Raw genomic sequence first — 18,022 nt, 5'->3', positions numbered from 1 at the left:
AACAACAATCAAACCCCAACCAGGATACAAGTTCTGCCATAAACAGTATCTGACAGGCAAAACAGGTACTTGCTCTGTTCTAATGCTATTAAAAAACAATTCCTCATGGATACCCACAGAAAAAAAGTGAATGAAGGGTAATAGAAAACTGTTACCTGAAGAATCTGGGTTGCACAGAAATTACTGGGTTTGTATATACTGTGGGAATTCAAGATTTTACCAGTATTGAAAAGACAAAACTAATTTGAATTCAATTTGATATTGCTGAATTATTAGTGCCAAACCACAATTAGCTCTTATATATTTCTTTGATGAATACGGGATTATAAACACATCGCATGGAGTTACAAAACTGACCTATACATAATATACCAGAGTACTTGAGTGTGTGGGCTGTATGCAAGTAATTTGCCTACTCTATCTGTTCTCTAGGTGTTGTTCGCATTGCAAGTTCATTAAAAATTGAAAACTTCCCCTGTACTATCTAAAGTATTTGGCATACCCACAAATTTCTTCAAAGGATAGTTCTGTCTTACATCTATTAATGGATAGATCTTTTATACAGATATGACCAGTATAAAGATTGGCACTGAATGCTGGTTAATGTTGGGGTTTTTTATTATAAACCTTGCTTTCTGTCACTTAATTACTTTTCCAACCTTTTCAACTGGAAACATCCAATGAATACTGTCTCAGACTATTTTTACATTTTAGACAAAATTTTTCTATTTCCACTTCTTTCATGCAATTCGTCACTTGCAAGATGTATCCAAAATGTTTAAGGAAAAAAAGCAGACGTCAAAAAGAAAACATCTAGTACAGAAAGAAAATGAATTTGATACAGTTTTTATAAAACATCTCAGAAAACACTCATAATTGGAGGATTAGAGGATTTTCTGGCTCAGACTTCAAAACTGTCATTTATTGAATCAAGAAAGATGTTTTGCATGTATCAAAATTTTAGAAGTTTCAAGTGATTTAGCTTATTAACAGAGCACTCAGGAAAAGGAATATCCTGAGTTTTACAAATTGCTTTACATAGAGTGTAGATGTTTTCTATACTAAGAAAGTTAATTATAGACTTTTGATAATTGTCTGGTAGTAATTATTTACAATCCTAACAGCTTCAATCCACACAGAAAATACGCGTTATCTATACATAAAATTCTGACTAGCAAACACTTTAATTGATTTACTTTAATAGTACCTGTGTAGTAGGTAGAATCAGCTACACTTACTTAAACTTTGCCCAGGCCAGTAAAATTAAATCAGAAAGTTCGTGACTTGAATCTGGCCAGAGCAAACCACCTACTCACATAAACAAATTGTTCTCACTGGCAGTTGCAGCTTTGCAGTTGTTCTCACCCGATGGAAGCCTGTCCTTTTTCTGGCACTTTAAACCAAATGCCTGGACCTTTTTTATTGGAGATTGAGAATGTTACCTAACTGAACTATCTGAACTTTATGATTCAGTTTGTCTTTAAAAAAATACTCCCACCGCTCAAATTTCTCAGAGTTTATCAAAATGCCATCAAAACTTTTTTCTTGAACCTAAATCAGTTATTAACCCAAAGAGTGGCAAAATATCCCTTAAAAGGCATCCTGATTTGATAGGCAGCATCCCAGCAGGAAATCAATCGCTGTGTATTTTTAATATACATACACCACACCATCACACTGCTGGTCTAGCTTTTTTCATTATCTTAGCAGACAACGTAATGCAGCATTTATTTGTATTTATTTTGAGTTCTGAATTGCTCACTAGAGTTATCTGTGCACAAGGCCAAACACTGCCCCACATATTTTCCAAAATACTTTTGAAAAACTGGACACAAAAAAATGTTTCCTCATTCACCATTAAAGCATTGTGAGACTTTGATTCAGACAAACTTTAAAGATTTGAATATTGATGACAGATTTCATTCTGATTATCATAAAATTTATCTGCTTATCATGATAATCAGTCATTAAATAGAAGCCACCATGAGATACCAAAGTGAGATTTTATATAGAAGGGCCAACCAAAACAATGTAAAAACAAAATATTTGCCTTCTGTGGTGGCACAGTGGACCTTGAACTGATGCTATAAGACTCTGAATTTAATTGTTTTGAGAAGTCTGCACTTAATTTCATGCTGCCTCAGCTATGATGCTCACAATGCCTGGAGATAAGTCAAAGGAAGCATGGACTTGCTTATTCTATACTTTTTCCTCCTATGAAGGAAACCAGCAGCCATATGGCTAATAAAAGGCAATTAAATCTGTTAGTCTGGCTAACACAATGCAAATAACTTATCACTTAGCAGTCATCATCCTGATTACCAAAACCAGTCATTAGTTAAGGTAACTGTGTACAAAATAATATTCTTTTCCTTTTTTAGACCAGCCAGGCAACGAGCAGACTGTTGTAATAAGTGATTTAAGAGGAAAGAATGCTGAAAGAAAATGTTTCTGAAAGATCCGGGGAGTGGCAATTGGAAAGAGAATAAAAGGTTTGAAAGTCCGAACAACAACAGATCACCAAAAAAAAGGGAGCAATGTCGCAGTCATTAAAACTAATTTTGCAGTTAAATACATATGCTCATTGTTTTGTTAGTAAAACTTCAAAATCAGCTCAGGGGAAAAAAAAACAACGAAAAAACAAAACCAAGAGACAACATTGTGTTGCACCAAATTCGCATTTTTTATTCTACATACTTTCACCAGGTTCAAGAAGCCATGCCAGACACCGCACAAACTCTTCAATATCCTAATCTTTGCTAATCTTTGTAAATACAGATTAAACAAAAAGACATGAAGCTGAGAGCCCACATCAGTCTCTCCCTCATGTCTTTCTCAAGAAATTTGAGAATCTTTACTATTTGCAATAAATTAAACATTTATCCATTATTTTTTTTTAAAAGACCTCACTTGACTTTCATTAGCAACAGTAATAATTCCATACCAAAAAGAAATCAAATTTGGCAGCCTGGTAAGCAAAGGAAGGAAAAAGAAATATTTGAGTCATTCCATTCCAGTTCAGCCAGCTCTCATTGCACCATCTCTTTGGATTGTCTTGAAACTCTGCCCATGTATGCAATAATAAAGCCTGTAAAGCTATTTTTGTTTTGTTTTTTCATCAAATCCAAATGGAACATACGATAAAGACAATTTGGCTCAGTTGTTTCCATTTTACTGTATATATATACACACACACACAATATGTATAGCATGTGTATATGTATGTATATAAACACAGACATACACACAAGTATTTAAAATATTAACTTATTTTTATACATAAACTTCTACAGAAAGACAAGCAACTGTAAATATTTAGCTTGTGTGATATAGATTTTAAATATCACCTTTATAAAAGGACCTTTTTTTTGTAAGTGAAGTCTTAGCCTATAAGGCTGTAAACACTTTGGGCTGGAAACGGATTCAGTAAATGTTCAAGCCCATAAAGAATCAGAAGCCTGGGGATCACTCATATAATCAAAGCTAAGCATAAATTCATATTTGTGAAGTGAGATCTAGAGCACACAAAATATTTGATCATAAAATAATATAAGAAGTGAGGAAAAATACCGTGAACAAACTACAATAAGCTTTGAAAGTCTCAGAAATCTGAATCAAAAAAAGAAATAAATGAAAAAAATACCATTTTGGGAGATGAAGCAAGATGGGTGAAAAGTTAGTTTTTCAATTGTTCAAAACAGAATTGGAGCCTGAAAACATTTTCATTTTACCCATTATGCATAGTAAAATATTCTTGTAAAAGGACATTTTTAATACAAAAAATAAAATATTATGCAATTTTACACATCACATACTATTTATCCTCTTCTTTTATTTTCTGAATAGTTGTCTGCTATTTTCTGTCACAATAGCAACTTCTTCTATTGTATTATGTTGTTTTCTTTCCATAGCCGCCACCGATCATTAGCCCGAGCTCTGCCCTCTTCTTTACTGGCCATACTTTCTATTTTTCTTTTCTGCTAGACTTTCAACTTTTTAATTTAATCTTAATTTCCTAACAAGCCAATCCATAAGCACAGATGGGCAGCCTAACATATTTAATATCTAAATGACCAAGTCAGTAAGAAATACTCAGAAAAAAGGAGGTTGGAATATTTATTAGTCATATTTTTCTCTTAGTCATGTGTTTACCACAATGTTAGATGAGACACTTACTCCACTCCTTGTGTCTCAGATCCAGACCATCCTGATGATGCAAGGGATAGGCATCTCCCTGTTATTCTTCCTTCAGCCTTCTTTGTGAATGAGGAGAGGAAGAGTGTATTTACTCATGTCCAAGCATCCATTTTTTACTCTTTCCAGTGAGTAATCCTATGTTTGTCTCTGCAACTCAAAAATTTCTTATTCAATGTTCCTCATGCCCCTAAATTCCCCAAAGTAATCATAACAGTTGATATAAGTCATCACTTCTTATTTTGGTGGTGTTTGGGAAAACTGAGAAACACAAGAGGCACTGAAGCTATCTGTTAGCAGAATCAGGAAGGAAGAAAGAAAAATGTTTAAAACTGATTTTCAACTAAGCAGCTGGACAACAATACCAAGCGATCCACTGATCTACATAATCTTCATGGCTTTCTAAAAAGTTTCAGTAGAACAAATGTAAAAATCTTGTGCTGACCACAGTCCAAACTCCCAAAGCTTTGGCAATTAGAAGACAATCTTTTGAAACAGCTAGACATCCTACACAGTCCTGATGAGCACATAAAGAGATGTTGGTAGTAAATGGTGAACTTTTACAGCAAGGGAAGGTCACCAGTACAGTTTCAGAGAGCTGTACTGTGTTCTGCATTGTTCATTTTATTCGTTAGTGGAAACGGGATGAACAACACAGGGAACAAAGTTTTGCTTATGACATTCATCTGTTTTTAAGAAGTCCGACTAGGAAGAACAACAGAAGGAACTATCAACAGACCATGAATAGCTATCAAAATGCAGACCTAATGCATGTGAATACAAAATTATGCATATGGAGAAAACCAAACTTTACAAATAAAGTGGTGGGCCTAGAACTGATAACTACTACTTATGGACGTGATCTTAAGCCACCCTTGACAACTGCATGAAAACAACAGTTCAAGAGAAGAAAATATGTTGGGAATTATTAGGAAAGGAACAAAAAATAAAAATAGACCATTCTAATGCTGCTTTATAAATTCCCAGTTAGCCCACATACCAGATCTGTCCCTGCAAACACTGGGGAAAGTTAGAATTCCATCACCTCAAAACCCAACAGAGTGGGGAAGGAGCAATTTACACCACGTAGTTTGTGTAGTGCTCCTGGTCAGCAAAAGTTATGAGTTTAAAGTAACAGCTAAATTAGTTGAAAAAAAAGAGGTTAAACAATTTGTGGAGGAGAAAGCCATCAAGATTTACTTACAACATGGAAATAATGTTTAGCTCAGAAAATCCCTAAGCTGCAATTTCAATTATTACAAATTATATTATAGGGATGAACCATTATATACTGCTCTATGGTGTCTAATTGTTTGTTAACTGTACTTTCAGTCACTCTCAAAGAACAGATTTTAGGTCCAATGAATCTTTGGTTTTACCCATTACAGATATCATTCTGTAAATAAATACCAATCTAGCATTTTCACACTCAAATGATAAGCATTTAGCGCTCAAAAATACATGTTAGTAAAAAAAAAGATGAAACCCAGAAATTATATTTTTTAACTGTAACATAAGACAACATATTCCTCTGAAGACAGTGTGTTAAATATACAGTAAATATACAGTAAGACACTTGCAGGAAACAATGGGTATGATTTTGCTTCAACAAAGAATTTGATGAGGGTTGACTTGCTGCTGAGGTGACAAAAATACATTTCCACTAGTGGATCTAGTGTCTTGAAACGAAGACTCGGTTGGGCCTTCTGCTGCATCCCTCAACAGCTTTCCCTAATGCCTCCAAGTAAACACCAATCAATGTGCCCTTCCGCCCCTGCTAATGACAAGCACATTGTGCAAAACTCTGCAAATGTCTCCTTAACATACTCAGAAAACTGAACTGCAGAAGACTACTCAACACACTCATGCTGGAGAAGACATGAATAAATGAACAAACTGCCCAACAGTAAGTTTCATTCAGCTGTCCGAACAGAGCTGCCTTTTGGTTTCGATCTTCTAGGCTATCCAAGACAATGGCTGGGACTAAGCAGGTACAACACAGGCCCAACAAGACCTGTTTGGTGAGGCAGCATGAGGCTAAAAACTATTTTCTGAAGGGAATTCAAATGGCGCTAGATACTATAATTAGCAAATGAAGGCGTTTCCTTTTGGATGAGCCGCATCGTGCTCCAGGCACCATGGACTGTATTGGCTAAGTCACTACTCACTAGAAGGGAAGCTCAGTCACCAAACATGGCTGTGTTCTCCTCTGTACAGAGACCTAAGGGTAGGTGTTTTAATCTCAAGTTGAACTTGGCACTTGGTCATAAAATTTCCATGAAGGAAGACCTAAGATGATTTTTATTTAAATAATCTAATGCTTTCCCCATATTTTGTGTAATTCAAGCAAACCATCATTGGCATCTAATGCAGCCTGCTGCCCAGCCACCAGGCTGTCAAGATCTGTGTCAGTATTTAGTTACTCTCAAATACTTCAAGTAAACATTCAGGATCTGTTCTTTTTTGAACCTAAATATATACAAATCTCTGAGTCTTATATCAGCGTCACATCTCTCATCTACCTCCTATATGTCAATTATGCTCAGCAGTGATTGAGTTTACTCACAGCCCAGATTTGAGATTACAGTCTTTTGCATTTCACAGTGTTGAGCTGTATTTATTTGCTGTCTCAATTACTTAAACTACAGGAATTTTTCTGAAAGGATTTCAAAGATCTGATTGGAAGCAAGGACGCTGCATTTTTCAGATGAGAACGGGATGTCAGTTTGGAAACTGATAGTGTATCATTTGCAAACAGCAGTTCTGCAAATAGAATGTATCCTTCTGCTATGACAGCCCAGACACGCCCTGAGAATCCTGCACTGACAGTATTCATACATATCACACATTTCTTAATAGAGGCATTTAGGGAAAAGAGGCATAATGTTACTGCAAATCAACACTGAAATGCAAAATGTCATTATGTTTCCATTACCCCTACCTCTTTGGTAATTCATGTATACTCCAAACAGATGTGTGATTCAGTTTTGGTGAGTTTTTTTGGTTTGTTTGTTGTTTGTTTTTTTTTAAAAAGCCACAACTGTATGAAGATAGATGCTTTTGAAAAGCATCAGTAATGTTTTCCACTGGCATTATAAGTGTACATTAGATTCCACAAAAATTCTCACAGAGCTATGAAAAAAATCTAAGTACTTCTTATACAGCTGTCTAGAAACTCACCATAGGATTAAACAACCAATGCTTTCCCCTTGGGTTGATTCTTGACATGTAACTACAAACCAGAAGTTAAAATAGATAAATAAGTAAAAAGGTATGCACTGTAAACTGTCCAATTCTTAGGATATGTTGGAATCATGTAAACAAAAGCAGTAACACCAAGACTGTTGCCTTCAATTTAATTTCAATGACTACTTCAAAAGCTGCTCACCTGGAATGATTGCAATTTATAAAGTCCTATTAAGGTCTGATCACTTATACCAGTGTATTGAAAAGGTGGTTTATTCATAACAGACATGCAGGAGAGCCAAAGTAATAACTACTCATATGAGTAATTTGTAAAATATTTGCTTTCAAAGTAAATTTTTCTCCTCAATAATTTGCATGCCATTCTTAGGGCAAATCAAGTCCACTTTCTTTTGTGACAGTTATTTGTCAATTTTTACCTCTTCTGCTTATAACACAAGTTTCTATTCTTACTCAGTCTGTGAGACCCAACTGCAGTGACTGCAATTACGCTTGTACAGCTAGCAAAAATAAAAATCAGAGAACATCCAGGTGCTGCCAAGAAAAACTGAAAAAATTTTAGTATTGGTCTGAATATGTGTAACTAGTCCTGTAGACAGGTCTGGATTTTGGCCATGTTTAGGCAAGATACAGAAATTAACATATTGCATTGATACTCAAAGGACCCCTGTCAGAATTACAAACACCATGAAGCAGAAATGGCTGTAAAACACAGACATCCCCCAAATAAATGTAAAATGGGATACAATTCAGGGAACAGAGGACAGCAGCAGTACTACATCCAGAATTTTACATTCCTCAACTGTTTAAATGGTTTAATGTAAATATGTTCCAGCAATTTCCATGAATACAGGAGCACTCTATATTTAGTCAGAGATCACAGGAAACTTCCACAACCATACTTAAGGCATGAAGTGGTTTTGCAAACCACTTTGGAAGCGGATCACCATTCTTAAGGGAAGTCAGCACAGAACTGTGATGCTGGCCCTAGTCCTACACAAAGAGCCTGGGCAATAATCTCATCTTGGGTGAAACACACGTGCTCATGCAAGGCTCCACCAGCACTTTCAAAGCTGGCAGAATGCACCCTGCAGAAGAAATCTAAGCTGTGGATCCCAGCCGGCAGCAGGGAAGGGGGAAGTGCCAGAAAGTGGGAGAAGCAGGAGGGAGTGAGAAAATGTACAGCCTTGCCATAGCACTGGCAAGGTCAGCAACTAGCAATGTTATGAACAGTTTTCAAAAAGAAAGCCTGAGATTAGAAGTAGACATTTTTGATATGTGGGGGAAAGCATTTGGCTGCACTGTTGGTCTGGGCCCCATGCTGTTTTAATCCATGTAACAAATTATATGTGAAGTAGAGCAAAGTCAACTCAGCTTCCAAAATGGGACAATTTTCAGAACCAGTGCTCAGCAAAATACAACATAACTATGCGCTTATAAATGAGAAAACTTATGGTTATTTTTTATAATTTTTTTTAATTTTTTTTTTTTTTTTTACAAAATTACTTTACACAGTCAATCTCTGTTCTAAGGAAGAAATGAAAGACAAGAATGTGGAATTTACCAATGCCAACAAAAATGGGCTTAACCCATCAGCAACACATTTTGCAGGATTTTGTAAACCCATGTTTTAAAGGTAAAGGCATTCACTTGAAATTAACTCATTATTTCTAAATATCTAGTTATCAACACCACACCGAAGAAAATACTTTTAAAATGCAGGCTCCGTATTAAAGACAAACTGTCAGAGTTTAACCAAAGATGAAAAAACTGCTTTTTTTCATGCTTAAAAAAAGAAACTATCCTGGAGCATAGAAATTTTTCTGTGGGCGATGGGCTACCTGCATGAAGCATAACACTGCTGTGTAGGACTGCAGTTCTACATCACAGGAAAGTAAAAAACTAGTAATTCAATGAGTACCTCAGACATGTAATAATTATTCTGAAAGTATATCCTATAGCTAAAGGTAGGCAATTCATATACAATAGGTAAGCTATTAATTTATAATTGGTACCTTCAAACTACCAATTACTAAATAAATTGTACCATTGTTCTTTGTCCCAGAGATTTATAATTCCTTTCAGCCCATCTCCTCCCCATTCACAGACATTCAGCAGAACTGTAGCAGGAGGAATAATTGTGCATTTACAGGCATAGTGTTACTTATATATGTTATAATAGTCCCCTAGCTGGTTGGTGGAAAAGGAGAATACACATTACCAGATGACAAGTAAGGCCACCATTACGTTTTAAAGAATGCTGGTCATCCACAGGCTTATTTTAAGAATTACTGTTCTTTATCAAGCTGAAAAAATGCTTTTAACTTCTTTTGCATTACCTCTGCTGCATTCAGGCTTGCATTATACCAGAATGATAATTCAGATTTGGGATACTAGACAATTTGATGTATTAGTGGGGTTAGACAAATATAATGCTTGCATTGTTCATACATTCCCCTCTGACTCACTGCAAGATTATAAATACCCACTGTAAGGGGAGCTCCACCCTGGCTAGGTTTAATCTAATACTTTCTGCTGTTGCAGGCCCTTCTACCTTTAACATGAAACCAAGCCATTAAGGCTTGATTCCATACTCTAAAGATGTTTTTTGCTTTGTTTTGTTTTGTTTTTCACATTTAAGGTGATTCACAAAACTGGCTTTACAGAGTTTCCTGTAATCTCAAGGCAAAAGGTGTTCTGTAAATGTACTTTGTTTCAAATGTAAGAAACATTAACCACCCACTTCCTGCGCTGTTCCCTAAAAGGTTTACAAGTACTGCAGGGCTAGCCCCACTCTGCCAAAAGGCTGCGCTTCTTGCCAAGGAGGGACTCAGTTAACGCTAAATGACTGTACTCTTCACGTTAAATAATACTTGGAAGCTGAAACACGCCAAGGCTTTATAGATCCCTTTTGAAAATATCTGACAGAGTCACAAGTCAATTTATTACAGGAGGCCCCGCAGAAAATTCCCAGGGCCCGGCTCTGCTCAGCTTCCAGGGCTGCGTGCTGCAAGGGGAGGGCAGGGCGGGTGCCAAGGGCTGCCCCCGCCCCAGGACGGACAAGCGGGTCAGCAGCACACAGCCGTGCCTCACGGTAAGCCTCGGAGCAACACGGCGTGTGATGTTCTTTCCCAACTTTTGCATTTATGACAGGTAAATACGGCTGGAAAGGTAACCGTTTCAGCAAAATTAATGCGAATTAAATAAATGTCTATCGCTGCCAATACTAGGTTTTATTACCGATACAATCCCACTCAGAACAGTGGCAAGACACTATAGAGGAACAGCAGGGCGTTTCAGCTGGCACAGGGGTGCCTGAATTAAAAACCAAGACATGAAATAGCGCTCACAAGTCTCTGCAGGAACTTGAACCCGGTCAATTTTCAGTAAACCCAGGGTTTGGGTCCCGCTTTGCTCGTACATCCCCCACCGTGTCTCAGAACTGAACAGAAAGTGCTACATACACCCCCGCCGCTCCTCCCGCCAACTGAGTATGCTTTTAAGCAGGATACTAAGGAAGCGGCAAAACCCTTCGAGGGACGATTAAGCCGTAGACACAATGCCCGTAGGTTAACCAGAAAATCCACCTCCAACCGCAAAACCGGGGGCACCGGCCAGACCCCCCCCCGCCCCCCGCGCTGGAGAAGCCGGGCCAGGGCGCGCCGGGGCGCCGCCACCCGCCGGGCCGAGCGGGCAGCGGGACCGGGGGCTGCCGAGCCCAGCCCCGGCCCGCCGAGCTGCGGGCAGCCCCAGGCCACGCCGCCTCCCGGAGGAGCCCCGCGAGCAGTGGAGTGGGGGGCGCCCGGGGCCGCTCGAGCAGAGCCACCGCCGCGGGTCCAGCCCCCGTCCCCCGGCCGCAGACAAAGGGCTGAGCCTCCACCGCCACCCAAAGTGCCTCCCACCCAGGTACCCTCCTCCTCCTCTGCCCTCCCTCCGCCCCGCCGAGCCGCCGCCGGCGCGGCAGCCCCCGCCCGGCTACTCACAGGATGGTGGTCTGGGGGGACACGGCGGGGACGCTCTCCAGCATCAGATGCATGCAGCGCACCGTGCTGCGGAAGCACAGGCAGCGGCTGGGGCACCACACGCTCCCGCGCTGCTGCGGCGGCGGCTGCGCGGCGGCGAGCCCCCCGCTGCGGAGCAGCAGCAGGAGCAGGAGGCAGAGGCCGGGGGCAGCCGCCGCTCCGCGCCGGGCCATGCTGCGGGGCGCGGGCAGGAGGAGGAGGAGGAGGAGGAGCAGGAGGAGAGGGGCTCCGGGAGTTCCGCGTCGCGCCCGCTCCGCTCCCCGGCCGCGGCTGCCGCTCTGCTCGGCGGCGGGGCGCTCCCGTCCCCCCGCGCAGGCTGGAGGAGGGGACGGCGGTGGGACCGCCCCGGCCGGCGGCGGGCTGGGGGCCGCCCCGCAGCGGGGGCTCCGCGCCGCCCTGCGCACGTACCGCGGGGCAGCGCCGCGCATCGGGGCCAGGGGTCCCACCGCCCCTGGGCCGCCGCTCCCCCCCCCAACTCTCGCCTCCATCCCTTGAACGGGGGACTGAAAGCACCCCCTGAGGCGGACGGCTGCGTACACCTCCGGAGAGGAGAGGATGCAGGCAAAACGAAGGGAAGCAAGAGCAGTGGAGAAGGGAAAAGAAAGGGGGGGGGGGGGGGGGGGGGAAGGAAGGGGAAGGAGCGGAAGGGAGAGCAGAAAGCACAGAGAAGGGGGGGGGGGGGGGGGGGGGAAGACAAGGGAAGGAGAAACCCTTACGGGAAGAAGCAAGTTCAGTAAACCACCTCCCGTTTCTGCCCTGCTCTGAAAGACTCACATTCACAACCCTTGGACTGCCCCCCTCGCAGTGCTGCAACTTTGACCCAGGAACATCTGTGGGATTTGCCCTGCATTACCTTCAGCTGATGAGTTTGGGTAGGTGCATACTGGTAAGGAGGTGTAAGAGGACCACCAGAATGCAACTGTACTCACAAGAACAACGGTTGCAGTCTTAGCTCCCATGATCTCAATGCTTTCTCAGAACAACTTTTGTCTGAGAACCAGACGTGTTGAGATGTCTCATGTTGTCCCAAATATGGTGCTGTTCTTATGTGATGTCAAGTCCAAAGCAGGTAATTACCTTTTCTCCAGCCCTCTACATGCCTTGACTATTCCAGGTGAAAACACTGGAGTGTCATTTCTGTGATGACAACAGTGATCACAACTCACCTGTTAAGTGTAACAACAACATATTCTCTTACAAATGATGTGTGTCGGCACCCCCAGTTCTGCCCCAGAAATAAACCTTGGCACTTCTGCAGGGTTGGCTGTATGCCTTTTTCTTCAAGGAACAACATAAAGACCATTCTTGCCTAAAACTTAACTATAGTAACTCTTATTCCGAATGTCACTGTGAAATCTTGGTTTTAGCAGAAGTCAGGGAAAGACTTTTTAATTTTTACTTTTTTTTAGCACAAGTCCAACACCTCAGGTAGGAAATCAGAGCCTGGAACTGTGCTACAAGTGCTGGAAATCACTGATAGGACCACAATCAAAATATGCAGAGATGGATCATTACCTGTAACTTTTTATTCCTGCAGAAGTACAATTTGACTGTTTTTCCTGAGTCACTATCTCTTGCTTCTCTAAAGCAAGATGAGTGCTTAGCTTATATCTTAAAAAGAGTTAGCTAATGGAAGGGTGGAAGTGTTTTTCTTGTTCTAAGGAATCCTGAATCCTTTGAAACATCCTTCAAAACATCCTTCAACTTCCCATTGAGCTGGAAGCTGGCTAACTGGGAGCCTGCAGGCTCAACCTTTGTCTGGAGATAGGGCAGGCTTACTGATGTGCCATCGTTAGTATGATTACTGAGTTTCTAGGGTAGGTAGAGACTCCCACAAGACTTACTATTTAGATACACTTCTAAACTGAGTAAATTTCTAAATACTTTTGCAAAGCTTCGAGTGCTATTTCAACAGTAAATGTATCAGAAATTCGTATACATGCACATCAGCTGTTTTACCATTGACGATACCAATCTGAAGTAGAAGAAAGTTTACAGAAGCAGCAGGTTAAAATGTTCATCACCTCAGTGTCAATTCAGCAGACAGCTGCTATGTGTATTACCCCCTCTGCATTTGTAACCAGTGTTGGGATATATGCATGTCTTAATCTAAAAATTAAATTTCTTTCCTGGTCCACAAAAACCTCAGGCACTTTTGACCTACAAAGTGCAAGTGTTGGCACAAGTTTTTGTTCCAGGAATGCCACTGACATTAGAGCATCTTGGCGGTTGTTAATCTGTCATCCTGCAGCACCCATATTAAAAGCAGCAGAACATCTGAGGCTAGATAATTATAAATGATAATACAGAAATATCACTAAACTGGGATATCATAGCATTTAGGAAAATATAATTACGATTTATTTTGTCATATTTTGGTGCTTTATGATGATTATTTTAAAAAATAAAGTACATAGTCAAAATTGATTATGTTTTCTATAGGAAATTATAATTGTTCTGAAAGGTTTTTATTATTTGGAGACTTGCTAGACTATTGTACTATACAATTAAAAGTATCTGTGTTATACATATGTAACTCTGACAGTGACATCAAAAGTGCTTAGACATTTTCACTCTAATTAGGCAATTTAGCCTTAATATGCTATATAGCATTCTTGCCATTTACCTTGTTACATGTAACCTCCAGGCTCTTGGTTAATACATTATTAATGCCTCATAAATCATTTCAGTTAGACTTTTTTCATGCCCTGTGGAGTCTGGTAGAGTATGAGGTGTTAGGTTTATGGTTGGACTCAATGATCTTAAAGGTCTTTTCCAACCTATATGATTATATGACTCTATGATTTTAATATTCATTGCATGCTATTCTAAATTGGTGACAGGGAAGGTTTCTGAAAAATAAGACTTCCAAATGGTTTTGATACATCTTTCTATTCTTAGCCAGTTTTCATAGAAGAAATTTTATTAAAAGTGTAGTCATTACTGTTGACCCTGCATATAAATATTCATGGAAAAATTGTGTTCTGTTTCCAGTTTGTCTAGTTGAGGAGTGGACCTAACAAAAAAATACGATATTTATGCTGGAAATTAGATAACTTGCTTTCTGAATGCTAGGAGAAGTGCTTTATAGTTAGGTATAGTGTAAATCTCCATTTGCTTTTAAGTGTCCTACTTACCTCTCAGATTTTTGTCAAATACTGCCACTTGCTGGTTTTATTCCATACCAGTAATTTAGTTTTACAGCTTTTGCTTTGCTGAAGTACTAAAAAAAACCCCACACTTTTTAAAAGGTTAAATAGTTAATACATTTATCTTTTTTTTGCTAAAAATTCAGACAAAAGAAACATAAGCTCAAATCCTCTTCAGTTTAGTTTATACTTCCATGTTAACATTCTATCTCTAGATATAAATTCAGGCATTTAAGACATTTCAATATGTCTTCAGATACCTGACAATGGAAATGCTTTGCACTGACTTTGGCAGACACAGAATCATGACCTGGTTTATTATTTAGGCTCATTTTGGCTAACAATAACAGTAACAGTTAAAAGAAACAGATTATCAAAATAACTGATGAAAAAGCACCGTAGAAACTTGTATTTAAGTTTTTTTTATTAAAATACACTACCACTGGACTCTGAAGCCTAAGCACATCTGATCTTTAAATTTTTAAAGGCAGAAGCAAAAGTCAGACTGGTTTTGAAAGCATATTATCTTGCATTTTATTTCTATTAAACATGCAAAGTGAATGTCATGGGGTAGCTAAATGGCATGTCTGCAAGTGTGCTAAACTCAGGGTACCAGCTAAAACAGTTATTTAAATTCATAAATGCTTGTTCATAAGCTTTTCTCAACTATCCAGGAAAGCTTATGCTATACTCAGATACATACTTCTTGAAATATCTCATGCTTCTTCATAGTCAGATCAGAGGCAATATAACTGCTCTGACTGTGGGTATTCAAGAGTCTATGTTACCTGCTAGCCCAGCAAAGACTGAGGATGTTGCGTCCACAGAAGCCAGACTCACATATCCTTCTTCCTCTCAGTTGGAGAAGTGATATTGTTGGTATCTTTAAAAGCTGCCATCCTTCTTTCCTGAATATAATATGAATTTCGAGGTAAAATTATTCCTTCACTGGTTACATTATGAAAATAATCCTTCCAAGTTCAAACAAGAGTGTGCCTAGCACTGGAACGTGCTAGGGTATCTTCATTTGCCTCATATTTTGCAGGTCATCTGAACATGTGTTGTTAATTTCTTTACAGAGTCATAGAATGGTTTGGGTTGGAAGAGACCTTAAAGATCATCCAGTTCCAATCATCCTGTCACGGGCAGGGACACCTTCCACTAGACCAGGTTGCTCAAAGCCCCATCCAGCCTGGCCTTGAACAACTTCCAGGGATGGGGCATCTTTATAAGAAATTCTTGGGGCACGTTCTATATAAATGGGCAAAAACAGAAAAGCTTGTTTTCCAAACTATCTTTGAATCTTCACTTCAGTCAGGCTACAGGTGCTAGTGTATGTGTCCAAGGAAAGATGGTTAGCATATCTTAAATCAGGCAGTAGAACTTATATTTTCCAGGCATTTCTGTTCTTTCAGATAATGTGTTTAACGTGTCCTCCCTTTCAAAGAGGGAGTTTGTTAGGTGTAGCTATAGGAAATGGACGTTACTAGCCCATTACCTGATATTTAGAAAAACAGATAAGCTTTCTATTTTTACTAACTGTGCAATGTGGACCTAATAAAAATAATATTGAGCCCCGTTTTGGCAAGGTGCTTAAAACATAGGGAAACATAGGCCCTTATTAAACAGCCAGCCAACATACCTAGTGGAAACATTGGCCTGTAATGATAAAGAAAAATAAAAAAACCCTCCCCTGAAGAGACTTTCCCAAAGGAAAATGTGCTCAAACCAATGAGCTCCTGGTTTCCCACAGAGTAATATACCTTAATATCAGCATAATGGGAAATCGGGTGTTATTAGTTTAATCCCTTGTCTACACTGAGGAAATACGTCACCCAGAAGAGATTACAGGCTATTATTGGTACTACAGCTGTGTCTGGAAGCCTCAGCCAGGATCAGAGCCACCCAGCCACATGTTTTATAGGCATAAATAAAAAACAGTACCTTTTCTGAAGACAGGCAGATGCAGTAGGATCGTGCCCATTTCCCAGATGTGTACTGTCAAGATCCTGGGCGCCCTGAGCCCAGAGGCCTGGCTGATGGGGTGCGGGGCCATCCTGGGAGGAGCAGAGCCTGGTTCCTGAGGAGTGGGAGCTGCTGTGGGGAAAGCCAGGCCCCCCTGCGAGGGCAAGGAGACCCACTTTTAAGCTTACTGCCATTTCCAGCCTGGCCTCACCTCAGCCCCATCCCCATGGCCCTGCCCAGCCATCCCAGGACTGTGTCTGATCCCAGTTCCTGCAGTGGGCCTGCTCCTGATCCCAACCCACAGGTCAAAATCCTGGCCGAGTCTTGGCTTATCCCAGTCCCCAGGGAGGTGTCTAATGCCCAGGGCTGGGGCTGCCCGGTGCCCCCAACTGTCCTGGTCCTGATGGGGGAATGGGACAGGCTCTGGCAGCCAGGCCCTGCCCTGCCTGTCCCGGGGAGCCTCTGCTGCTCCTGGCCATGGGGATACCAAATCCTGGGAAAGTGTCCTAAAGGCAATGTTGGACAAACCCTGCTGAACTCTCCAGAGCGGTGTAAATGTTTTCTGTTCTTAATTTTAAAAGAATAAGCATCATCAGGAGAAACATAGCCAAAAGATCAAAGGAAGCTGCTTTCCTGCTCAGCTGGTGCATGTGAGGTCCCACCTGGAAGGACACATAGTATTCTGGGCTCTGCAGATCAAAGGGGATGATGAGAAACTGGAAGGAGGACCACCGAGATGCCCGAGGGCCTTGAGTATATGACCTATGAGCATAGGCTGAGGGATCTGGGCTTATTTCATTTGGTGAAGTGGGGGCAAGGCTGTGATCCAACAGCAACATATGACACTTTGAAGAGAAACTACAAAAACTGATAAAGCAAAACAACTCTTTGCAGTGGCAGATGATACACATAACAAGGTGCAATGGTTGTAAATTGTGACTTGAAAACTTTAAGCTGGATAGAGCAAAAATATTTTTTACAAGGATGGTAATGTGGCACTGGCATAGGCTACACAGAAATGCTGGGAATCTTCTTTCTGAGAGATTCTCAAGATTTGATCAAAGTCCTGGCTGATATGAGAAAGTGCTGGCAACAGTCCTTGCCTGAGCAGAAGGCGGGTCAAGAGGCCTTCAGGCAACCCCTCCAGCCAACATCTCTGTGGTTCTGTCATCAGCTATCTTGCCTTTCATAAATGCCCATCTTGCTGTTAACAGTAATGTGGGCCTAGGTGACTAGCTTGGGCAAGATGCCTCAGAAGCCTAAAAGGTGAGTCATTAGCAACTTTACCAATATGACACAATCTGGGACAGGAATGGTTTGCTCTGGTCATCATGGCTTTAGCTTCCAGTGAAATGCAACAGTGCTGGAGCAAAATCAATTTACCATAGTTTGATTAGAGTAATAGTTAAACAAATATCTTTGAAAAAACATAATTAATGTGATACTGTTAAAGTACAGAATTAGATTATTTTAAACAGAACATTCAGA

The 18,022-nt window shown here is 40.6% G+C and overlaps 1 protein-coding gene across 2 annotated transcripts in view; it reads right to left on the bottom strand.

Annotated features, from left to right (window-relative positions):
• Nucleotides 1-11,887, bottom strand: part of PXDN (peroxidasin) — a 90,283-nt gene extending 78,396 nt beyond the window's left edge. For both annotated transcript variants that reach the window (XM_055810689.1, XM_055810690.1), the window contains exon 1: nucleotides 11,382-11,887. In XM_055810689.1, coding sequence (XP_055666664.1) covers nucleotides 11,382-11,848 — 467 coding nt within the window. In that variant the 5' untranslated portion in view covers nucleotides 11,849-11,887. The remainder of the gene's footprint in view (nucleotides 1-11,381) is intronic.
• Between the last annotated feature and the right edge of the window lie 6,135 nt (nucleotides 11,888-18,022).

This window comes from Falco peregrinus, chromosome 7, assembly GCF_023634155.1.
Source record: "Falco peregrinus isolate bFalPer1 chromosome 7, bFalPer1.pri, whole genome shotgun sequence".
Lineage (NCBI taxonomy): Eukaryota > Metazoa > Chordata > Aves > Falconiformes > Falconidae > Falco > Falco peregrinus.
This window is presented reverse-complemented; position numbering and strand designations above follow the sequence as displayed.